Source organism: Amblyraja radiata, chromosome 10 (genome assembly GCF_010909765.2).
Source record: "Amblyraja radiata isolate CabotCenter1 chromosome 10, sAmbRad1.1.pri, whole genome shotgun sequence".
In the NCBI taxonomy this organism is placed as follows: Eukaryota; Metazoa; Chordata; class Chondrichthyes; order Rajiformes; family Rajidae; genus Amblyraja; species Amblyraja radiata.
The window spans coordinates 14,167,881-14,188,201 of record NC_045965.1 but is presented as its reverse complement, the minus strand read 5'-3'; the positions used below and the strand labels follow the sequence as shown (position 1 = coordinate 14,188,201).

General features: G+C 43.4%; 1 protein-coding gene across 1 annotated transcript in view; it reads left to right on the top strand.

The window, feature by feature from the left end:
• Nucleotides 1-1,439: 1,439 nt before the first annotated feature.
• The window catches only part of dmrtb1 (DMRT like family B with proline rich C-terminal 1), a 33,733-nt gene continuing 14,851 nt past the window's right edge, over nucleotides 1,440-20,321 (top strand). The window contains exons 1-4 of the mRNA XM_033028119.1: nucleotides 1,440-1,908; nucleotides 6,424-6,692; nucleotides 11,306-11,453; nucleotides 19,182-19,297. Coding sequence (XP_032884010.1) covers nucleotides 1,449-1,908; nucleotides 6,424-6,692; nucleotides 11,306-11,453; nucleotides 19,182-19,255 — 951 coding nt within the window. The 5' untranslated portion in view covers nucleotides 1,440-1,448 and the 3' untranslated portion in view covers nucleotides 19,256-19,297. The remainder of the gene's footprint in view (nucleotides 1,909-6,423; nucleotides 6,693-11,305; nucleotides 11,454-19,181; nucleotides 19,298-20,321) is intronic.

Here is a 20,321-nt window from a genome sequence, read left to right as displayed (position 1 = left end):
TGGCGCTCAGACTTTGCCAATTCCCAAACTGATTTTGTCCTTGGTATTTGTATTGTTCACCAGGAAGTGAATGTGTCCACAGCTGGAAGAGCACGTTATCCGATCGGTAGAGTTGGCGTGATCCTCGCTTTAAGAAATTGTCCTGACAAACCACGGGTGAAGTCTGATCCCATGCCTGACAAAAGCTCTCATTTACAGGCACAAAAAAGTTGGAGTAACACAGTGGGTCAGACTGTATCTCTGGAGAAAAGGTGACGTTTCTGGTGGAGGCCATCCTTCAGACTGGGTGTTTAAGAAAGAACTGCAGATGCTAGAAAAAGCGAAGGTAGACAAAAATGCTGGAGAAACTCAGCGGGTGAGGCAGCATCTGTGGAGTGAAGGAATAGGTGATGTTTCGGGTCGAGACCCTTCTTCAGACTGATGTGGGGGTGGGGGGAGGTGGGAAGAAGAAAGGAAGAGGTGGAGACAGTGGGCTGTGGGAGAACTGGGAAGGGGAGGAGAGGGAGGGAGAAAGCAAGGACTACCTTAAATTGGAGAAGTCAATGTTCATACCGCTGGGGTGTAAACTACCCAAGCAAAATATGAAGTGCTGCTCCTCCAATTTACAGTGGGACTCACTGGCCATGGAGGAGGCCCAGGACAGAAAGGTCGGATTTGGTATAGGAGGGGGAGTTGAAGTGCTGAGCCACCGGGAGATCAGGTTGGTTACTGCGAACCGAGCGGAGGTGTTGGGTGAAGAGATCCCCAAACCTGCGCTTGGTCTCACCGATGTAGAGCAGTTGACACCTGGAACAGCGGATGCAATAGATGAAGTTGGAGGAGGTGCAGGTGAACCTCTGCCTCACCTGGAAAGACTGCTTGGATGGAGTCAAGGGGGGAGGTAAAGCGACAAGTGTAGCATTTCCTGCGGTTGCAAGAGAAAGTACCAGGGGAGAGGATGGTTTGGGTGGGAAGGGACGAATTGACCAGGGAGTAACGGAGGGACCGGTCTCTGCGGACTGGGAGTCAGGGGAAAGGGAAACGAGAGGTATAGACAGTGATATGGAGAGATATAGAACAAATGATTGAAAGATATGCAGGTACCGAGGAAACACTGTGAGGGCCTTATCTATGATGGAATAGGGGAACCCCATTACTTAAAGAATGAGGACATCTCGTCCTGGTATGGAACACCTCATCTTCGGCTCAGATGAAGGAATTGGGTGTAGGGGATAGAGTCTTTGAAGGAAGCAGGGTGGGAAGAAGTGTAGTCTAGATAGATGGGAGACTCTCGTTTGATGTTCCGGTGAGTTTTGTTGCAATAGTATCGACTTGGGGACAATCTGAAGAAAGTTATAAATAACATACAATGTATACCATGTGTAACGTTTCTTCTCTGGCAGGTGCGGCTCCCAGCTTGGCGCCTGTTTCAAAAGCAAAGCCCTCTCTCTGTGAGCGAAAGAGCAAGAATGCCGGGCAGCTCGAAGGCCGAGAGAGGTGGCGGCACGGCGGCGGCCAAAACCCCGCGGACCCCCAAGTGCTCCCGCTGTCGGAACCACGGCTTCGACGTGAGGCTGAAGGGACACGGGGCTTGCAGCTGGCGGCGCTGCCAATGCCCCAAGTGCTACCTGATCGCCGAGCGCCAGCGCATCATGGCAGCGCAGAAAGCGCTCCGCAAACAGCAGCAGCGGGAAGAGGAGATGGGGCTGGCCTCACCCCCGCAGCCGGCTGCCGGCGCCAGCCCACCCGTTGCACCGGAGCAACTCGCAGCCCTGGCCCCGAGCCCCGCCACCACCAGCTCCCAGCCGGAGGGTGAAACCTCGCTCCCGGACAGGCGTGCACCCTCCCTGGGCGTGGAGGACAGACAGGGCGGAGGCGAGAGGAAGGACTGTTCCTCCGCCTACATGGTCCACCCCTCCACCCAGTTCGGTAAGAAAAACAATGCAAGTTAGTTACAGCGCTTGCCAGCGCGCTGCGCACCTTGCGACTCATATGCTGGGAGAAGAGGAGTATTTATTTCATTTATTCAAACCGTGATACTTTAATCTCGGTTTGTCTTTTAGAATTGAATCAGACTGAAACTGATCTAAAAAACTTCGGGGTTATCATGTTTTTTATTTAACGGTAGACACAAAATGCTGGAGTAACTTAGGACAAACAGCATCTCTGGAGGGAAGGAATGGGTGACCACATGGAAGGGATTTCTATTTCTATTTCACGGTCTGGTTGGACTTGGTAAACGAGACTGAAGAAAGGTCCCAACTAGAAACTTCACCTGGTACACAAAATTGTTGGAGAAACTCAGCGGGTGCAGCAGCATCTATGGAGCGAAGGAAATAGGCGACGTTTCGGGCCGAACCCCTTCTTCAGAACTTCACCTGTCCATTTTCACCAGAGATGCTGTCTGGCCCGCTGAGTTACTCCAGCACTTTGTGTCTCTGTTTTTAGACACCTCTCTTTGCATGCGGTCCCACATGCAGCACTTTCATAATTCATTTGTTGCACTTACGGCGTTGAACTTCCTGAAATTGACAGGATCATTTTGAGAGTCTCGACTTTGATACGGCAACTGATATAAAGTAAGAAGCGTTTCAACTCCTCTAGTATCTTTGGTTTCAACAGTATTTATATTTTCCGATTTCCAAGCAGTAAGAGTTATTTATAATTGTTGCCATTCACTGTCAGATCACCTGGTTTCTCCTGGTTAATAACCCTCCATCGCTGAATCGGTTGAATTTCCGTCTGGGAACTAGTTTCCGCCCTGGGTTGCTTGTTTCTGCACAGTGCACACTTAGTTCTAAATTAGATTATGTCCCACTATCTTGTAACAAAGTTTTCGTTAACCGAAAATAAGCGTACTGGAAGAGCAGCCGATAAATAGATTCTGTAAAAAAACAGAAATTGTAATACTTGTGTCTTTTCTCCAAACGGTCAAAACGATGCTAAAGTATTGGGAGGCACGCTGTTCTCAATGTTGCGGATAAGAACGAGCGTTATATTAAAGGATTTTTTAAAACATTGAGACACAATGACACGATCTTTATCCCCAAAACTCCTGAAAGGTTTTGATTCTTTCTGAGATATGATTCTCTGGTGTTCTTTAGCTTGTATTAAACCTCTGGAAAGGCTGACACGTGTATACTGTTGCCACTATAAAACTCCTGCTAGTGGGAAAACATGAGGAAATTAAAGTAATCTATCTGGTGAGGACCAAGAGCCAAGTTATCAACCTGCCCTGGTAAAAAGTATTTCATAACGGAAGTAATCCTGAGACGATATCTTCTTGTTCAAGAAGGAACTGCAGATGCTGGGAAATCGAAGGTATCAGGAATCAGACTGAAGAAGGGTTTCGGCCCGAAACGTTACCTATTTCCTTCGCTCCATAGATGCTGCTGCACCCGCTGAGTTTCTCCAGCATTTTTGTGTACCTACGATATCTTCTTGGGTTGAAGGAAGTGCAGATGCTGGTTTAAACCGAAGAAAGACACACAATGCTGGAGTGACTCAGCGGGACAGGCAGCATCTCTGGAGAGAAGGAATGGGTCGAGAACCTTCTTCAGATTGATATTGTTCTAACCGAGAAATATATTTTTTCTCACAATCCACAAGTAGACTCCAATGAACGACCTCCATTCATCATTACACCCATTAAATAAAAGGTCCACGGAAGTATAATTTGTGTTGAATGTTTCCCTTCCACCCCAGACTATGTACTGGACAAAATTAGATTGCCTCCCCAGTACAGAGCCCAGGAAGTGCTGTACTGTCAAAGATACCAATATTTAAATGAAACATCAACCTGAGGCTCTGCCTGCTCTCCCAAATAAACATCAATGATCTTTTGTGTTGAATTCAAGGGCCCAGTGTCTTCATTAAATGTAGAAACAAGGAACTGCAGATGCTGGTTAATAAAAAAAAAGATACAAAGTGCTGGAGGAACTCAGTGGGTCAGGCAGCATCTCTGGAGGGCATGGATAGGCGATGTTTTGTGTTGAGTCCTGTATTTGGGCTCCTGCATGCCCCCCCCCCCCACCTCCCTTACCCTAGTCTTGCTAGTTCCAATGTTAACACATCCTTGTATCCCCCTTGTTAGCGCATCTTCCCCAGCCAACATTGGGCCATTACGGACACCACTCTTCCTGAGGTCATCAGTTACTGGCCTGATTTGTTCTCTTCTTTTATTGCCTCCAGTTCTCCTATCCCCCCCCCCCCCCCCCCCACTGCACCCCCCCCCCCCCTCCCCCCATGTCGCCTCCCCGCCTCTTACTTTCTGTCTGAAGAAGGGTTCCGACCCGACAGGTCACCTACTCCTTTTCTCCAGAGATGCTGCCTGACCCGCTGAGTTAATCCAGCACTTTGTGCCTATCTTCTGTTGGGTGCAAATTGGCTGCCACTTTTAGTATGGTAATAACTACAACGGAAGCCGTAAAGTACTTTTGAACATTCTAAAAGTTGACAAAGTCTCTACATAAATGTCTTTCTATCAACAAAAATCTCTCTGCACCACTCAGAGCCATCACATCCTCGCAGTCCAGTTGTCCAGTGCTCAACACACAGATGTAATCATAGAGAAGCTTGGCTACTTTTGTATTCGTTTAAAGGAGTTGGCATGTCACCAAATAGTTGAACAATCTTTTACAGGTGCACTGTGGAAAACCTGACATGGATGCATCATAACCTGTTGCAGCAATTCCAACACACAGGAATGCAAGAGACGGCAGAGTGGTGGACCATGCAGTGTCTCCACCATTGAAAGCATCTACATTAGGCACAGTTTCAAGAAGGCAGCATCTAACATCAAGGATCCCTACAATCGGGGCTATGCCCTCTTCTCACTGCTACCGTCAGAGAGGTGGTTCAATAGCCTATTGTCCAACATCATCAGGTTCAGGAACAGTTTAATTCCTATGACTATTAGATCCTTGAACTGACCTGCACAACCCAAATCCTACCTCAGCAGTGGAACAGCGTGGACCACCTCTTGCACTAACATTGTGGTGCTTTCTAATTGTGTTCTGGGATCAAGGAAAGAGCGTTCACGTCGTGGCCCTGTTTCCACCAATCTTTCCACCACCACGCACAAGAAGCACAAGAAGCGACAAGACAGACACCATTGTATGCAGATGCCGAGAAGTGTGTTCTACTCTGGCTGAACAACTTCTAATCTTGTGTGTGGACTCGATAAGAAGATTGGGTTCTGCACTGATGTCCTATCACTGTTTTGTATAACAAGTATAATTCATGTTTGTTGTGTAAGTTCATGTGCCTGTGATGCTCCTGAAGCAAGACTTTCATTGAATGCATACCTCATCATACTTGACAACATTCAACTTGAATTGAAGTATATGTACATGATGTATATATATGACATCCTTGAGGTTTGAGGACACAACGTTCCTATATATACAATACAATACAATATTTATTGTCATTTGAACCTCAGTGAGGCTCAAACGAAACTCTGTTTCTACAGCCATACAAACAAAAACGATTCCTACTAGACACACAACCAATTAATTCACACAAACATCCATCACAGTGAACCTCCTCCTCACTGTGATGGAAGGCAAAGTCTTTTCTCTCCCCTGGATAAACTTTCTTGAATAAAGAAGAGTTTCCTAAAGTACTGGCGTGATATAATAAAAACAATAGTCTGTATGCCTAAGCAATAAATATTCAGGCAGATGATCAAAGAAGGGATTGTGGAGGAGAATCTTAATGGAGAAGAGTGAGCTGACAGCTTTTTGGCAGAGAATTCCTCAATATGGAACCGTGGTAACCAATGCTCAGCTGATAGTGTGAAAAGGAAGGAAGCATTGCACGTGTCATTAAAGTGTTAGGAAGAGTTTGAGGAGAAGTAAAATGAAATCAAAAGTTGGAGCGAGGGAGATGATATCTAGCAATTTATTGATCAGCTTACAGAAAAGAAGCTGGAGTCGTTTAATACAGGGGTAACTTGAGCATTTGCACAGTATATGTTTTGGGATTGTCAAATTATCGCCCCATTTCCCCTGGTGTTGCCTAGGCATGGCTACATTACAGTACCACTGAAGCATGAGCTCCAGCAATTTGTTCAAACAAACTCAACCATAGAAGGTAGATAAAAGTGCTGGAGAAACTCAGCGGGAGCGGCAGCATCGATGGAGCGAAGGAAATAGGCAACGTTTCGGGCTGAAACCCTTCTTCAGACTCAACTATAGAAGGCAAGCTTCCCCTAGTGTGTTTCATCTCCATTAATGCAGCCTCTAGCTGAGAATGAAAAGTTCCAGCCAATTTTGCCGCTAACAAAGCCAGGAGCATTACAAATAAGAAAGTTGTAGGCCAAGCCTGCAATCCTCCCTCCCTTTTAGTTTTACGCTTTATTTACTCACTTTTTATTTGCTTTTTAATTACTTAAGCTTGGCACTGGGTTGATTTATTGACGGAGATTTTTTTCACATTTAGATCATCCTGCATTATACCAGGAGGTTGCCAGTAAAGAGCAAGCTGAGAGGAATTTGGTGAGCAGTGGCTTTTACCGGAACATCTTGCCACCAAAGCTGTATACAGGATACTGCAGCAGTGTGTATAGTTATCATCCCTTCTCAATGGGTTACCCAATGAATCAGCCAGGTTGCAAGGGAGCACCTATGCCAGCTGGCATGTGTGCCTCAAGAGGCAGCTTCAGGCCTGTCCAAGGAAGTCTTGGAGCATTCCACCCAAACCCCATGTTGGTAAGACATTATTAAATGGAATAATATTGGTTCAATTATGAGTCTACTTTCAGCTAAATGCTGTAATATGATTTAAATTTCCACAATGTAAAAAAAAAGATGTAATAAGTTCATAAGTTGTAGGTGCAGAATAAGGCCATTCTGCCATCGTCCATCCGTCCAAAACTAATAAGGCCATCAAGTCTCCTCTGCCATTCAATCATGGCTGATCTATCTTTCCTTCTCAACCCCATTCTCCTGCCTTCGCCCCATAAACCCCTGACACCCTTACTGATCAAATACCTGTCAATCTCCGCCTTAAAAATAACCATTGACTTGGCCTCCACAGCTGTCTGTAGCAATGAATTCCACAGGTTCACCACCCTCTGACTAAAGAAATTCCTTCTCATCTCCTTTCTAAAGTGATGTCCTTTTATTCTGAGGCCATGGCTTCTGGTCCTAGTTTTCCCCACTATTGGAAACATCCTCTCCACATTCACTCTATCCAGGCCTTTTACTCTGTGGTAGGTTTCAATGAGGTCCCCCCTAACCCTTTTAAACTCCAGCGAGTACAGACCCAGTACCTTCAAACTCTCATGATATGTTAACCCAATCATTGCTGGGATAATTCTCGTAAATCTCCTCGGGACACTCTCCCGTGCCAGCACATCCTTCCTCAGATATGGGGCCCAACACTGCTCACAATACTCTGAATGTGGTCTGACCAGTGTCTTACAAAGTCTCAGCATTACATCCCTATTTTGTCTTGTTGTCCTTTCAAAATAAATAGGCATTCGCCTTCCTTCGCCTAATATTTTAATTTTTGAATGTAATATACTTTGTAGTAATTTTCTTCCGGCAAGAAATGCAACTGTATTTCTATTTCTCAGTGTTCTGTTCTTCCAACACTATAGAATGCATGGCACTGATGAAGGGCTGCAGACCTGAACCCTTGACGGTTTGTATTTCCTTAGATGTTGACTGTCCTGAGTTTTCCAACATTTTCTGTTTTTTTAATCTTTTGAAACCAATTCCGATTTCTGTTCTTTTCTCATAGAGATCCTCTTTTTCCCCCTTTAAGTGCTTAACCACTTCAATTTTAAAAACTTGCAATAAATCTGCCTCCACCACCATGTCAGGCACTACATCATACATGTGGCTGGATGAAAAAGTCTTTTATTTTCAACCTGAACCTTTTGGCAAACATATTAAATCTTTGTTCGCAGCTTATTGACATTCCACTAGTCTATAAAAACAACCATTCTTCACTGCTCTGTGACTGCTCTCTTCCATTTGGTTCCTAGACAATTTCATATCCATATTGCAGATGACCTTTTAATCCATGAGTTTCAATTTTGCAATTAAATCATATTTTGTCAAATGTCCCTTTAAAATCCATATACTGAAGAATATACTGCTATAGTCCATATATTCTTATTTAATCAAAAATAACAGCCATGTCGGCCAAATATATATATATAAATCTCACATTTATTAACTTCCATTTTTCCAAATGACACCTACATTTGTCATGGATTATTGTCTGTAAAAGTTTCTCACCATCACATTAACTTGGACGTATTCGTTGAGTTCATTTCTCTTTTCTGTTTTGAAAATTTCTAGTTCTTTGTCACTATTTCCAAATCTAACAAATTGGATGAACCCCTGCTACCTCCATCGGTATTGTCTAGGTTGCAACCAATTTGGTTTGGATAACATTTCCACTTTGAGTGCTGACATGTTTCTCCTTGTCTAATTTCTGTAATCTCTTTTTCTGTTACATTGGCAGCATTTAACCTTAGTGTAGATGTTGGTGGTAGTTCTCAATATGCTTTCACACATCATCATCACATTGTATGCAAAAACAAATTTCAGACCTCAGTCTGACAATAAACTGCCAACGTATCGTATCGTATCTCAATTAACCTGAACTCTCAAATTGCACATCTACAAATGATCAACAAGGCTGTTATTAAAATGTTTGTATAGGCACCAATACATATTCAAAGTTGATGTTGCGATTAAAATTCACAATTTAAACATCTAGATTGGAAATCCTTAAAAATCATACACAAATACCCGGCGTGGGGGGACCGCTGGGGGGAGGGGGGACATAGGGGGAGCCGGAGTGCTTTGTAACTTTGTCAGCACCGTAGATGGCTGCTATTTGTATAAATTGTGAATGTAAGCAAAGAATCTCACTGTGCCTAGTCACTTGTGACAATAAAGTATTTCTATTCCTATTCCTAATTGCTTGCGTTCATGCAGTTGCATGTTGTGGTCAGTAGGTGGCAAGGCATATTTAAGAACAGTCTCCCAATTTCAGAAAAAACACAAGAAACTGCAGATGCTGGAATCTTGTGCAAAACACAAAGTACTGGAGGAACTCAGGGGGTTAGGCAACATCTGTGGAGGCAATGTACAGGTGGTGTTTCTTTATCAGTCTTCACTTCCTCTCCAGATGCTGCCTGACCTGCTGAGTTCCTCCAGAACTTTGTGTTTTGCTCAAATTTCCCAACTTTGTTGCAGTCCAGTACATAGATGAAAGCTGTGTGATCATCAATAGATTATGGAGAGAGCTTAAGACATTTCTCAAAATTTATCACAAAATCTTAAGAGACAAACATGTCTCATCAAAATGATAAAACCATAGTTTTATTTCAATGTTGCTTGTTCATTTGTTCTGTTGTATCTTGAATAACTAAGCTTTCTTGTTGCAATCAATTGATTTAGTTGACTTTGTAAAAGAGAAAAAAGTAACAGCTCTAGTCACTGCTCATTAAGGTTAGAACTGGACACTGAGACAAATGGAGAAAGCCTACTGAGGTGCATTTCAGTTGGACATGCTAAAAGCAGTTTCAGAGGAGCAAGACTTTTAAAAGAGGGCTGTCATTTACTGAGGCCCCACAGTTAATGAGCCGAGGTGAGTTTCATTAGCAGTCAGCATCTTTGAATGACTGCTCCTTAGTTGTTCAAAAGGAAGGTAGATACTGTATGTGGTTTAAAAGGAAGGTAGATATAGAGTTTGAAGAAGGGTTTCGACCCAAAATGTCACCCATTCCTTCTCTCCAGAGATGCTGCCTGTCCTGCTGAGTTACTCCAGTATTTTGTGTATATCTTTAGATATAAGTGGAGCGGTCTTTGGCTTGAGAGGCTGAAGAGCCATGTGGAGGGCCATTGTGAGACTTTGGCTTGGGAGACTTTGGTAAAGAAGGTGATGGTGGGATAAGGTACAGTCTTTATTTTCCATATATGTTCCTTGATCTAGTGCAGTAATGATGGAGGTGAGGGCAATTGTTTGGTCCTCCCGCTGGATATGTCATGTCAGGGAGACTTCCAGTGTCCCTGAGGACTACACCAATGCGAGGTGTGTCCAGCTACAGCTCCTTGCAGACAATGTTAGGCAACTGTAGTAGTATACAAATAGATACAAAATATACAGTTAATGGCATGACCCTAACAGTATTGATGTACAGATGAACCTTGGGGTCAATGTACATAACTCCCTGAAAGTGGCAACACAAGTAGAAAGAGTAGTAAAGAAGGCATATGGCATGCTTACTTTCATAGGTCAGGCCATTGTATAAGACGCAGGAAGTCATGATGCAGCTTTATAGGACTTTGATTTGGCCACATTTGTGTGCAATTCTGCTCGCCCCATTATAGGAACGATGTGGAGGCTTTGGAAAGGGTGCAGAGGAGATTTACCAAAATGATGCCTGGAGTAGATGGAGTACAGGATAAAGATCTGGAGGATAAAGTGCGGCAGCACGTTGTGTACTTTTCAGTCTGGGAGTATTGTTAGAGGATGCCTGCCATCCTGGCCATTCAATTTTCTCTCTTCTTCCTTATGGATAAAGTTAAAGCGCTTGCAAGCATAGACGTCTGGATGCAAGAACAGCTTCTGCTCTATTGCTGTCTGACTTCCCAATGATTACCTCTTTCACACCTTCTTCCCTGAGGTGCACCCATGTACTCTTACCCATAACTACATTTTGGTTAGTCTCTTATTGCACTACAGTACTTTTTTGCACCAGATTGCACCATATTATTTGCATTATTCTGTTGTTTTGCATTTTCCATTGTATTAATTGCTATTTCTAACAGTACGTATATTGCGTACTCTATGAAGTTGATCCAAACAAGGAATTTCACTGCCCCTGATGTATATGATATGAAACTAATCTGATTTAGAAAGGGGCAAAGCTTTGGGAACCATTGATAACACTGAACAAAGCTGAGTTATTCCAGCAGAGGGCGACATGCAAATTAAGGCACCCCTATACAATGCAGCAAAAACACACCTTGAACTCTGCAGCGGATAAGTACTGGGTCAATTTAATATTTTCTAGTTCAATCTATGCCAGGCATCTTGAATAACATTGGCAAATGAATTCCAAATGATGGAACATTTTATACAATGCAGGATTGAATTTGTTTCAGATGTGGAGGAATATTTTGCTTTTATTTGCCACTCAGTTCCTACTTAGGATGGGAGAAGAGAAGGAATAGGGGTATTTAATTGCAGTTATTTAAAAATACATTGGATGCATTCTGAGCCTTCCTTCCCAGTTATTTTGTTGATTTTCCCAGTTATCTGCTTCCACTGACAGATCTCCGTTCCTCTTTGACAGATGCGGGATAATGGGTGTGGACTGCACTCAAATTATTATTCACCAGCTCCATTTCTTGGTTCAAGATTGTTCTCTGGGCCTCCATACATCCCCCCACTCATGACACCAAGACCAAGTGAAACTTCCGGTGAAATTGAGGTAACAGCAGGTAAGAGTTTTGGGAAATGTATTCAGCATGTTATTTCTTGCTGCCACCCTCTTCTCCATCTTACGTTTCCCCTGAAAATATTGATAGATTGTAAGACACCAGTTAGCCACGTACCTCTGGATTTCTGAGACCCAGACTGGCATTATTAGCTGGGATTTGACCACAGATGGAAAATCAGCCATCATGGATCCTGCTCCCAGCTGATTCTCATGCAAGCACTACTAGTTGCATGAAAATCCTGGCATATTTTTATTTGTCAAATGCGAAATATTGCAAAAGGTATATAAAGAAACCCTGCACCATCTGGATGGAATCATTTTCAATGTATGCACATCGTGTTCCTAAGTCTAGGAGCAGAATTAGGACATTTGGCCCATCGTGTCTACTCCTCCATTCAATCATGTCTGATCCGTCTTTCCCTTTTAACGCTATTCTGCTGCCTTCTCCCTATAACCCTTGACACCCTTACTAATCAAGAACCTGTCAACATCCACTTTAAATATACACAATGACTTAACCTCCACAGCCATCAGTGGCAATGAATTACACAGATTCACCACCCTCTGACTAAAGAAATTGCTCCTCAGCTCCTTTATAAATGTATGTCCTTTTATTCTGAGGCTGGGCCCTCTGGTCCTAGACTTTCCCACTAGTGGAAACATGCTCTCCAATCTATCCAGGCCTTTCGCTATTCAGTAAGTTTCAATGAGATCACCCCTCATCCTTAACTCCAATGGGTTACAGGACCTTAGCCATCAAATGCTCATCATATGTTAACTCAATCATCCCCAGGATCATTCTTGTAAACCTCCAATAGACTCTCTCCATTGCCAGCATATCCCTCCTCAGTTATGAGGCCCAAAACTGCTCATAATACTCTCAATGTGGTCTGACCAGTACCTTATGAAGCCTCAACATTGCATCCATGCTTTTACATTATAGTCTTCTTGAATGGCAACATTGCATTTGCCTTCCTTGCTATCGATTCAACCTGCAAATTAATCTTTTGGGAATCCTGCACCAGCGCTCCCAATTCCCTTTTTAATTGGGGTGTCTAAAAGTGAATGCTATATTACATTGTATTAAGCAAAGGCATTTATTAAATGGAGAGAATTGCCTTTATGAGAAAAAGATTTACCTTACCCAATGCTCTACTACTTTGCTCTCCTTGTGTGGAATCAGGCATGCGTTGCCTGGTGCTGTATGGTCTCAACAAGTGATTGTTGTACAGTACAAGTAATTGAATATGAACAGACTATTCAAGTGTGAAGATATCACAATAATCTGATGACGTCCACACAAGTCCTTTCCAATATTGATTACTGTACAAAGATCAGGACTAGGCCTCTTCATTTGCCCACAGATACTAAGACAAATTCCCTTTTAAGGATCATCTGAGCGAATCCAGATTTTAACTCTGATCAGTAATCTGCCTGGCATTTATGTCTCAGTGTCAGACTCATTTAACTGCTGAGCCAAACAGAAATCTGTAATTTCTTAAGGCCTTATACAATTTTTGTGAAAAAGACTTAAAAAACGAGGTAGTTGAAGCATTTTGAAAATATTTATGGGTGCTGAATCACCGCATTGCCTTTCTTTGTTACCTGATGTCAGGCTTTTAGAATCTATTAGTTTGGATAAAAAAGACCCAGGGTTTGCACTCCTAGTTTCTGGCAAGTGATTTTGCTGGAAAATTGAGATTTTGATGGCTGAGATGAGATTTGGGGCAAGATATGATTCCCCTTTGCAGTGTCCATTTCTGTCAGGGCCAAATGTCTTGCAGTGACGAGCACCCTATCAAACCGCAGATTCATTGTGGAACTGAAGGCAATAAAGGATAAATACTTCTTCATAAATGAGTGTATTATTTTACAGTAATCAGAGAGGACATACTGGAGGGCTCATCCACTGAAGTGATATGGGTAGAGCTTTTAGATAAGAAAGGTGCAAGCACTCTATAGGCCCCCAATAGCAAGTGGGAGATAGAGAAACCGATATGTAGCCAGTTTATCAAAAGATGCCAAAGCAATAAGGTTGGCTTAGTTGGGGACATTAACTTACCCAATATTGACTGGGAATTGCTCAGTGCCAAAGGCTTGGATGGAGCAGAATTTGTGATGTGGCTTCAAGAGGTTTTCTTGAAACAGTATGTACGTGACACAGTGGGGCAGTGGTTACAGCGCCAGAGACCCTGGTTCAATTCTGACTTCTGAAAGGGGCCATGAATGGTTTTAGCAAGTTGGATTAAAGAAATTCCCAAAGCTTTTTATACCTATATTAAAAACAAGAGGGCAACCAGGGAGAAGGTTGGACCGCTCAAGGATAAAGGAGGGAATTTATGCCTGGAGTCTGGGGATGAAGGCGAGGTGCTAAACAAGTACTTTGCATCTGTATTCATCAAGGAGAAGGACATGGAGGACAGTGAGATCAGTGTGGAGAATACTAATGTGAAAGGCCATTTTGAGATTAGGAAGAGGAGATGTTGGGGCTCTTGCAGAGCATTTGGGTGGATAAATCCCCAGGCCCTGATTGGTTTTATCCCAAGTTATTGAGAGAGGCAAGAGAGTAGATTGCAGAAGCCTTGACAAAGATCTTTGCGCCTTCTCTAGATACAGGCTAGAGAGTAGCTAATGTTCCTCCTTTATGTAAGAAGGGAAGTAGAGCAAATCCAGAGAATTATAGGCTTGTGAGCCTCACGTCATTAGTGGAAAAGCTATTGCATTCTTCCGGTTTGGCTTTACTCCCATTTGGAAGAGAATAGGTTAATTAGGAACAGTCAGCATGGCTTGGTACAGGGCAGGTCGTGCCTTACTAACGATATACAGAGGGTGATGTATGTCTTCCAACACTGTGGGAGGATGGGTGGTGAAGGAAAAAACGATACAGGCTTTAAAGAGCCTTTTTAGATGATTAGTAGACTATTTGGGATCCGTTGGGTCCCATGTTCACATGGGAGGGCTGGTCCCCCGACGCAATATTCCACCTCTCCACCAATTGCAATATTGTTGGCCAGTGGGGGAGGCCTTTCTGGAACGTTAGTATGGGTGTTGTGGGCCGAAGGGACTGGTTTCCAGAGGGCTAGTATGAACATTGTGGGCCAAATGGATTATTGGGCTGGCACCTCACTCACTCAGGCCTGATGGGCTGGCAGCTCAGGCCTGGTGGGCTGGCAGCACAGTCACTCAGGCCTGGTGGGCTGGCAGCACAGTCACTCAGGCCTGGTGGACTGGCAGCTCAGTCACTCAGGCCAGGTGGGCTGGCAGCTCAATCACTCAGGGCTGGTGGGCTGGCAGCTCAGTCACTCAGGGCTGGTGGGCTGGCAGATCAGTCACTCAGGGCTGGTGGGCTGGCAGATCAGTCACTCAGGGCTGGTGGGCTGGCAGATCAGTCACTCAGGGCTGGTGGGCTGGCAGTTCACTCACGGCTATTTCTTGAAATAGCATTTCAAGCAGAGTGCAAGGCACCGCATTCAGTTTCATAGCATTTCAAGCAGAGTGCAGGCCACCGCATTCAGTTTCATAGCATTTCATGCAGAGTGCAGGCCACCACATTCCATTTCATAGCATTTCAGGCAGAGTGCAGGCCACCACATTCAGTTTCAGAGCATTTCAGGCAGAGTGCAGGCCACCACATTCAGTTTCAGAGCATTTCAGGCAGACTGCAGGCCACCACATTCAGTTTCATAGCATTTCAAGTAGAGTGCAGGCCACCAAATTTAATTTCATAGCATTTCAAGCAGAGTGCAGGCCACCAAATTGCCAAACAACTCATTGCATATGTCATTAAGGGCTAACAAATCATTTATTGCGAGTGCATTGCAGACTCACAGTTCAGTTGATTCACAGCTTAGAATCACAGTTGTGGACTCTCCCTTGCGATCTTCCAGAGTGGCTGACTCATGTCCAGGCATCCGGGGTTTTATAGTCCTGCCACCCCGGAATGGGCGTTACCTTCATCGTGGTGATTGACAGCCGAGAGGACCAATCAGCTGATCTCAAGATTTTTTAAACACTCATGACTTTTTTATTTTTCAACGGACAGAAAAATCCTCGGGGCTGCCTCAGCGGAGGAGGACTGTGAGTAAGATGGCCAAAAATCATAGCGATACATGGCAGCGTTTTTTTTCTAAAATCAATATACAGCGCAGACAGGAAGTGGTCAAGATGAGACTTTTAGTTATATAGATGCAAGAAATGGAGGGATATGAGTAATGTGCAGGCAGATGAGATTAGTTTATCTTGGCATCATCTTTGACAGATATTCCGCCCCGCATAGTCTGCTGCGGAAGTCTGCTATGAGAACAGATCCGGTGGTTCCGGCCAGGCTGGTCTTCCAGAGCCCAGGCTGCAGGCGGCAACTTCGACCCGCTGATTGGCTGCGGAAGTTGGCTATGGGAACGGATCTGCTGGCTCCATCTGCACTGGACTTCCAGAGCCCCTGTTGCAGATTCCAGAGCCCTGCCGGCAAATCCGACCTGCCGATTGGGCACGGAGGTCGCGCTGAGGTCGAGATTGGCTGCCTCACCCACCCTAGGTTGCACATCTTTGGGGGGGGTGGGGGGTGATTCCAGGAATGGATTTTGTCTGGATTAAAGGAGGGGCCAGACTGCCAGTTGCAGGAAAATCGGTGGTGGACGTGTACTATTTCCAGCTGTACTACCTTTTGTAATTGTGCTTGGCTTGACTGTATTCATGTACAACAGACACTCCCTGATTTACTTGAGGGTTGCATCCTGCAGACCCTTGCATAAGTCGGATGTTACCCACATTGGAAACGGAAGTGCTGCTGTGCACGAGTAAATTTACTATTTGATGCAGAGACCCCACGGGAGCTCCGACACAGAGACCCCAGGGGCATGTGGGTTTCAGAATTGCTTACGCAAGTGCAAGTTTACACAAGTTACCTACTACATAAGTTGGGGAGTGCCTGTATTGTATTATCTGCTTGGGTTGGAAAGCATGCAAACAATAGCTTTTCATTGTACCTTGGTATGTGTGACAAAAATAAATCTAAACTTAAGAAGGCAGAGTGATCATTGTGGATTGCTGTTGTAATTAGAAGCTTGTAATCAGTGGTGTATTACAGAGGTTGATGCTGGACTCTTGCAGTTTGAAGATAAATTAACAATCTGGATGTGAATGCCATGGGTATGATTAAGTTTACAAATGACATGAAGTTCAGCAATGTTAATAGTGATGAAGATAGTCGTTGGCAAGAGACAGTTTACTAGCTAGCAAAATAGGCAAAGAAATGAAGGGTGGAATTTTATTTCTGAAAGATGTATATTTGGAGGACAAATCAGGCCTCCGAGGAAGATGCCAAGCAAACCTGTAGGGGGCAGCACAGGTAGATAAAGTGGTGAAGGAGGCTTTGGGGACACTTGGTTTTACTGACCAGGGCATAGATAAGTGCAAGAAAGATCTGGTATAACAATATAAATCATCGTGATATTGTATTGACCAGAGTTGATGTGTGCAACTCTGGTTGCCATGGCATAGGAAGGAATGTCATGAAGTCTTGCGGCACAGATACTGCTTTTGGCTATCTTTCTAAATAAATTCAATTTTCCAGCACCTGGTCCATAGCCTTGGCAATGTGAGTGCACTGGAGGATGTGAAGAGAAGATTTAACAGGGTGTTGCCTTGGATGAAACATTTTGGCTATGAGGAGAGATTTGACAGGCTTTGAGAGTTTTATGTTCTTTGTTTTGGAGAAGATTGAAGATTGATCTGATTGAGGTATACAAAATAACAACAGGCCAGATATATGATGAAAAGCTGGGGCAGCATAGTGGTGCAGCAGTAGTGTTGCTACATTATAGCGAGTTTGTACGTTCTCCCTGTGACCGCATGGCTTTTCTCTGGGTGCTCCGGTTTCCTCTCACACTCCAAAGACGTGTAGGTTTGTAGGTTAATTGGCTTCTGTAAAATTGTAAATTGTCACTAGTGTATAGGATAGTGCTAGTGTACGGGGTGATCGTTGGTTGCCTCGGACTCAGTGGGCTGAAGGGCCTGTTTCCACGCTAAAACTTCAGAGTCTAAAATTATTTTCTTCTAGGAGATATAGAAGTGATTTGGGGAAGAATTTTTCTCATCTGGAAGTTCTTCCTGAGGCATTCTCTCACATACACGAACCTGTCCAGCTAGTTTTCTTTCCCCTTTGTTCACTTACCCCGACCCTCGTCCCCCCACCAATCCCCACCTGATTTTGTCTGCCCAGTAACCCCACCCCGTCCCCACCACCAATTTGGTTCCACCTATCACTTCCTAGTCTCTGTCCTATCCTCACCTCGTACTTCTGTATACTGGCACCTTTTCCGATTCCCTTTCAGTTCTGATGCAGGGTCAGGACGATGTTGACTTTGCCCTTCCCTCCACAGATGCTGCTTGACCCACTAAGTTCTTCCAGTGTTCTGTTTTTTTTACACCATTGCTTTTGGAAGCAAATTGTGATTAGATATTTGCTTTGCCAACAATGGTCATCTACCACACAAGGGAATAATCGTAGATAAGATTAGTTGTATAAATTATCTTAATGAGCAGCAATTTAAATGGGATACTAAATTAAAGACATTCTAGGTCTAAATCTGAAATAATCCTGTTATGTAAGACACTGGTCAGATCCTTTCTATTGATTTTATTTTTCTGAGTGGACTCATGATTCTTTTTACAAACCCAAATGCTCTAACTAAGAAGTCCTCTTTTACTAACGCCCATTCCCAGTTTGTCAGAACCCACCGCTAAATAAATGATCTAGGAGGCAAACCAGATGATCCTGTAGAACTATATGTGCAATTTCCACACTTCACTTTGCTCAAAGCAATGTTGACTTTGTGCAAAGTGCAGAATTTGTGTGAAAGTAAGCAATGAGGATTTCCCAACATTTACATCTTGCATGACCTTTGCTTCTCACCACAACATTTCCCTTTAAAGTAATGCACACTGCTTTCTTCTCAGAGGAGGATAATGTTAAAGATGCTGTTCAATTGCTGTCATATGAACCCTGCAGTGCCATGCAGCACATAAAATTTATAGGCGGATAACTGATCATATGAGGCTGAACTGCTAGATAGAGAGTCAAGAAAGCTAAGATTAGGGCAGCGACAATGCTTTTTTCCAATATGAAATGCTTTCCTGATAAAAGTCAAGGTATGTTTATGAGCAGTCAGCAAAATGCATGCCATGTCATTGCAGTAACAAAGCCCATAAATTTATTGTGTAGGAAGGAACTGCAGAGTTGGTTTATACCGAAGATGGACACAAAATGCTGGACTCAGCCTGAAGAAGGAGTCCGATCCGAAATGTCACCTTTTTCTCCAGATATGCTGCCTGATCTGCTGAGTTACTCCAGCATTTTGTGTCTATTCCATAGATTTGTTGGGGATTTTTTTCCCTTAGTGTTTATTTGTTTTTTATGCTAACCCGGGAATACCCTGGGAAAAGCGCCTGCATCCTTGATTTATTAATACCTGAAAGAGAAACATTGTAGAGTGGCTAAATATATGTGCTGTATCAACAAGGAGTCTCCTGATCAGGATTTGCATTTAAGTGTGTATTCTGCAGAATGGAGACTGGATATTCTTCAAGAAATATCATTACAAAAGAAGCCGGCATATAAACTAAACAACACTTGGGAGAGTGCTGGATGAACCATCTGAAGTGTAAATGTGGGTGGAAATAAACCAGAGACCTTGTCAAATAATAACATTCTGTTGTATTTTGATTCTAGACTCGGCCACTGACAGTCAAGACTCGGGAATGATCTGTCTTGGAAGTCAAACTACTTCTCAAGAAAGCAACTGATGTCTGGCAATTAAGCAAACTGAAGAACAGATTTCATTCCTGGTTTGATTTCAGTTTCCTTCTATACATTTGCCTGTTAAAAAAAAAAAACTTTATTGACCTATTTGCTGCCCCTTCAATGTATGTCTACAACTGCAGCTTTTCAAAGGGCTCTTGGAAAAGTTTAGTCATGAGTATTGTCATAAGTAACACAGCGGCAAGATAGTTCATATGGGTGGTTGAAGCTGAAAGTGGGTCACCTTATCCTGCAACAAAGTTCTGCATTCACATTTTTCCCTTATAACTTTGTTGTGTGGACTTGTGTTCCTTGACATTACTCAAAAGTAACCCTTCATATAACAAGAAAGCTGCCTGCACCATTTCAATTGCTTTTGTCAAAGAACAAAATGATTGCCGCTCCTAATCAATAATTTGGTCATCATTCACGGTAACGCCATACCTAGCAATTTCACACTTGGTCGAGTTTTACCGAACTTATGTAGCCTTGTAGTATTACAGTTATGATATATTGTTTTATACAAAGAATCCTGGATGATCTAAATGGATATATCAAAGAAATTTACAACCGGTTTCTCTGCACCAACATGCAGTTCGTCAAGTACAGACTGAATTGAATTTTCCACAGGATTGATTTTATTTCTTTATGGTTCACTCTGCAGTTTGCTTGGAACGAATCTAGTGGTTGTGATTTGTGGCATATTGTGCCATAATCAGTAATTAATATGTCAATAAACTGTAAGTGCTTTGAAACGCTTGACCAGTGACTGACACAAGATCCCAGAGTAGCCAAGAAAATTGCATTATTTAATCTCAATGTGAAAAATGTTTCCGTCTAACATTAGCTATGGCTCCTCTATTGTGAGCTCCTTCATTATTTGTCTACTGTAAAACCAGTCACTGATCACCCACTCTGATCAGAATAGAAACTGAGTGCATTCCTTCCAATATATGAACTTCTATGAATGACCTTGTCCTTTAAAGAAGGCACTGGGTGAATATCTGGCAGGGTTGTCTACATGAATTTTAGCAAGGCTTTAGACAAAGTCCTACAAGGTAGACTACTCCA